The following is a 4,218-nucleotide window of genomic DNA, read 5'->3' as shown; positions in this document are numbered from 1 at the left end:
CTCAACCTCTGCTTGGAGACTAAAGAAGGTCCACTTTCCTAGAGGAATGGCAAGGAATGTCTGCTTTTCAGGAAGAATGTAAGCTATCAAGATTAATGTCCATGAGTAATTGGACAGGCTGATGAAACACAGTCATCATAGGACTTACTTGGGCTTTCCTTGAGTTTCGTGTGCACTGCTTCTTGTGCTTGGCTGCTTTGCCCTCTGCTTCCCTCTTGTCTTGTTTTTGCTTGCTGCCAAAGTATGTGTCTACTGCAGCTGCATTGTGCATATAGAAAAGAGATTATTTCAGTTTTCTTCATAAACTAAAACAATTTGCACAATTTCATGCAAAGCCTTGGGAATCCAATCAGCTATCAATGACTATACATTTCATGTAATTAGAAAGTCATGTAAAGGCCTTACAAACATAAACATGCTTTGACATATCATAAATACTCATAAATATACATGCAAAGATGAATGCTCAAGGGATATTAGGGTAGGCTGAACTGTGTAGGGATCTAAAGCAGTGTGGCCCCTTCTCCCAAAATGCACTCACACTTCTTAAATATTACCACAGCCCAAGAGTCTAATACACTTCTCTCCCCTCATCATATGTAAACAGGAAACCCCAAGCAGTGTTGGGTGAAATATAAGGACAATCTGGCTTGACACTGAGTCTCAGAATACAGTGTTGCAAATTAAAAAGGTGACAACATTACATCAAACAGGTGTTGTAGGTAGTTAGTTAGTTTGAGGAAACACCACTCATGACAATGAATTTATATAGGTCAAAGTGCATGTAACTGTTGGCACACATGATTTCTCTACTGACTATACCACAGCTACATTGTATGGTACCAAAGGATTATTCTAATTGTATTGTTCCATAAAATGCTACTGCACCGTTGAAAAGTAGAATCTTCTCGCCATAATCAGGCAGAAGGCCCTTCACATGGTCATGGATAGCCTGTGTAGTTTCCATGTTCACTGCTAAGGTAGCTCTGTAAAAGATTTACATCCAAATGAGTGAAGTTTGGTTGTTTCAACTTTAAGTACTAGTAGTGTACTAGTAGTAGTAATATTTGCTGAAACTGACAGCCTTAAGGTCTGAAATCTAAATTCATTTTTTTATCTGATAAGTAATATCACCTTTCATAATTCCACCGGATACATTGATATCGCTACATGTGAAAAAATACATGAATATAAGGTGACTCAAAGAAATTAGCCAATGAAACATCAGTAATCTTGAGGTATGTACACTTGAAATATTTAGGTGTTCAAGAAAATCTTGAGAAGGCCTCTATATCAATGTTTTTATAACATTAATACGTGGCTGTATTGTACAAATTATGGCACCTGGTGGAATTATGCAAGTTGATGTTATAATTACTGAATATCTCTTTTTGGTAGGCCCAGGGTACCTTGGCAAAAGCCAATTTAGTGAAAGATTTCTTCATGTCTGAGAAGTTATATCAACAAAATGCATACTTTAATAGTTTGAAAGTAACATGTAATAGTTTGAAAGAATGATGTGGTTTTGCTTACATTTGTATGCTTGGAAAACATAAGAAACATAATACTTTATGTCCACTTTCATAGATGTAATACTACCGCTAGCCTTGAAATTTGGCGGTGTCTTAAAATTGAAATGATTTTTTAACAGCAGGACTAGGGACGGTCAATAAAAACACACAGCATAATTGGCAAAGGTAGCAACAATAAATGGAAGAAATCTAGGTTGTTCCATCGCTAAATACTTTAAATAGTTACTATTACAAGTACTTGAGAAATTGCCATGCACATGCCAGTATTGTGATGAATTACGGAACAAACGATGATAATGATTTTTATTTAAACGTATGGCAGTGGTTTACATGATTACAATGCTGTTAAACTCCCGTGCTATACTTACTTCATTCCTTTATCTGTAGCCCACTTCGCCCTTCCATCATTGTTGATCACATGGTCATACGCTTGTTTAACCATGATCTGCAACAAAAGAATAGATATGTGGTGTTTTTTTCAACATCATTTAAGGTTAGGCCACAACTAGCAAGTATATTTTATGGATGACATCCTCTGCAGACTGCAAAAATAGTGCGATAGGGCGAAAAAAAACAAGATGGGAGAAAAAACAAGATGGCTAGATTTCCAAAAATAGGCACCTTTAAGTTGTGATAAATGTTGTAACAAGAATTAAAGGGACAAAACATGGTATCAGAGCCAACAAGGCATTCATTCCTGTATTCAAGACATGTACTGGTGTGGTAAAAGTGAGACTAGTGTGGTAGACTGGCATCACCAACAAAGTTGGTAACCATACTAATAGCTTCCATATTGGTGTCACTTTTACAACTATCCAACTATCTGAGTTTTATAACTACAATTACAGTCCTGGGTACCTATGAGATTCGTAAGAATGTTATGTGATACGCACGAATCACTAAGCGAAAACGCACGAAATGAAAATTACACGTGTCACGTGACATCATGTCATTTGCATAAGGTTCATGGAAATCACATAAGGTTTGAACGTTCTCACATAGCGATTCGTGTGATTTTTATAAGGTTCGTGCATTTCGCATATTGATTTGTGCCTATCACATTATGTTCGTATGAATCTCATAGGGTCCGTGCAAATGCTTAGGCACCCCTGATAAAGAACAGTGCGATACACTACCTGACTTTGAAACTGAGAGGGTCATACACAAGATGGTTGTGCACCTGGGAATTTCATGTTATCATAATCATGTGAGAGCAGAGAACTGTATATCATTGACAACAAAACCTGACTACACAAAATGGCTGGTTAACATTTAATTCAAATGCAGTGGTATGTTCGATAAATACTTTTAGGAATGTTAGAAATAAAATTTACTCCTAGTATTTCCTTATTACAAGGACTTTTTATATTATTTCATGCGGTACAACGGTAAGGCTATGTTGGTTTGATAATTTGGATGACATCCTCTGGGAACCTCTGAAGAACAACTGGAGCAAGCATGCGAATGTAAAAAAAAGGGCTGAAAAACAAGTTGCCGTCAATTTGCGACACATATTTGCACCTGCTTTCTAAGATTAACAGTGTGGTTTAAAACTCTTTTTTTGGAAACGGTTGAAAATTGACGCATGGCTGAATATAATGTTGTCAACATGGCCTAATTCCCAAGTACAAACAACTTTTAGTTTTATAGGTAAGTACATCTTAGGTACTGGCAAGTCTATTCAATTTCTTTTAGGGGCTATCACTACAAGAAAATACAGTAGCTACGGTAGCAATCATTAGTCGGTCTAAGCAATAATCCAAATCAGACAGTAAATGGAAAAGTTAAATACTTACCCGAACATCATTGGGTACTTCCAGTTTCTGCTGTTTCTCTCTTCTGGTCTGCTGTTTTGCATTCTTGAGGTCTGACATCATGGTCTCGAGCTTGGCCATTCGCTTGAGAATCTGTTTCTGGTTGGCCAGCACCTCAGCAAGTTGTCTACGCTGTGCCATTTTGTCAGCCATTGGCACTGTTGGCGGCTGGATGCACATAGAAATCATCAATACAAACATACTTAAGTACAGTCAAAATAGAGCCGTTCCAAATTCTTCATCAGTTTAGATGGGTACACGGTCTGCCTAAACACCACAAACGACTCAGAAACACCACAAACGACCAAAAACAACTCTAATATGCAGTGTATATGGGTCAAATACCTTGTGTGGCGCTCTGGAGACATTGTTTACTCATTTATGAATTTAAAAGAATGCAGCAAGTCCTACGTATTCACCAGTTATTTCGAGTTAGTCCGCCGGTTTCAAGATCGAAGCGATTCTTTGCCGCCATGTTGGATCCCCCGTGCTAGAAGTCTGCATGGGTAAGTTCTTCATACCTTCCACGGTTCCATAGACGACAGGACGATAAAACTATGGAGGCTGTTGGTTCATAGATTATAGCATGACAAAACTCTATCATTGTCAACTTATAAAACTTGTATACTAAGTGTTTTTCAACCTCAAATGCAGACACGCATTCATTGACAGCGCGCTCAGCCATCGTGACCGATCTTGAAACCGGCGGACTAACTCGAAATAACTGGTGAATACGTAGGACTTGCTGCATTCTTTTAAATTCATAAATGTGTAAACAATGTCTCCAGAGTGCCACACAAGGTATTTGACCCATATACACTGCATATTAGAGTCGTTTGTGGTGTTTCTGAGTCGTTTGTGGTGTTTAGGTA

The 4,218-nt window shown here is 37.9% G+C and overlaps 2 protein-coding genes across 2 annotated transcripts in view; one reads left to right on the top strand and one right to left on the bottom strand.

The window, feature by feature from the left end:
• Positions 1 to 4,218, top strand: part of LOC118403890 — a 33,959-nt gene that overhangs the window by 9,218 nt on the left and 20,523 nt on the right. The window lies entirely within an intron of this gene.
• Positions 1 to 4,218, bottom strand: part of LOC118403889 — a 12,833-nt gene that overhangs the window by 3,769 nt on the left and 4,846 nt on the right. The window contains exons 2-5 of the mRNA XM_035802742.1: positions 3,329 to 3,514; positions 1,901 to 1,977; positions 889 to 986; positions 149 to 258 (exon numbers count right to left, since the gene is read on the bottom strand). Of these exons, the coding sequence (XP_035658635.1) occupies positions 149 to 258; positions 889 to 986; positions 1,901 to 1,977; positions 3,329 to 3,514 (471 nt within the window). The remainder of the gene's footprint in view (positions 1 to 148; positions 259 to 888; positions 987 to 1,900; positions 1,978 to 3,328; positions 3,515 to 4,218) is intronic.

This window comes from Branchiostoma floridae, chromosome 16 (genome assembly GCF_000003815.2).
Source record: "Branchiostoma floridae strain S238N-H82 chromosome 16, Bfl_VNyyK, whole genome shotgun sequence".
NCBI classification, from domain to species: Eukaryota; Metazoa; Chordata; class Leptocardii; order Amphioxiformes; family Branchiostomatidae; genus Branchiostoma; species Branchiostoma floridae.
Note: the sequence above shows the minus strand (reverse complement) of the source record. Positions and strands in the feature narration are given on the sequence as shown.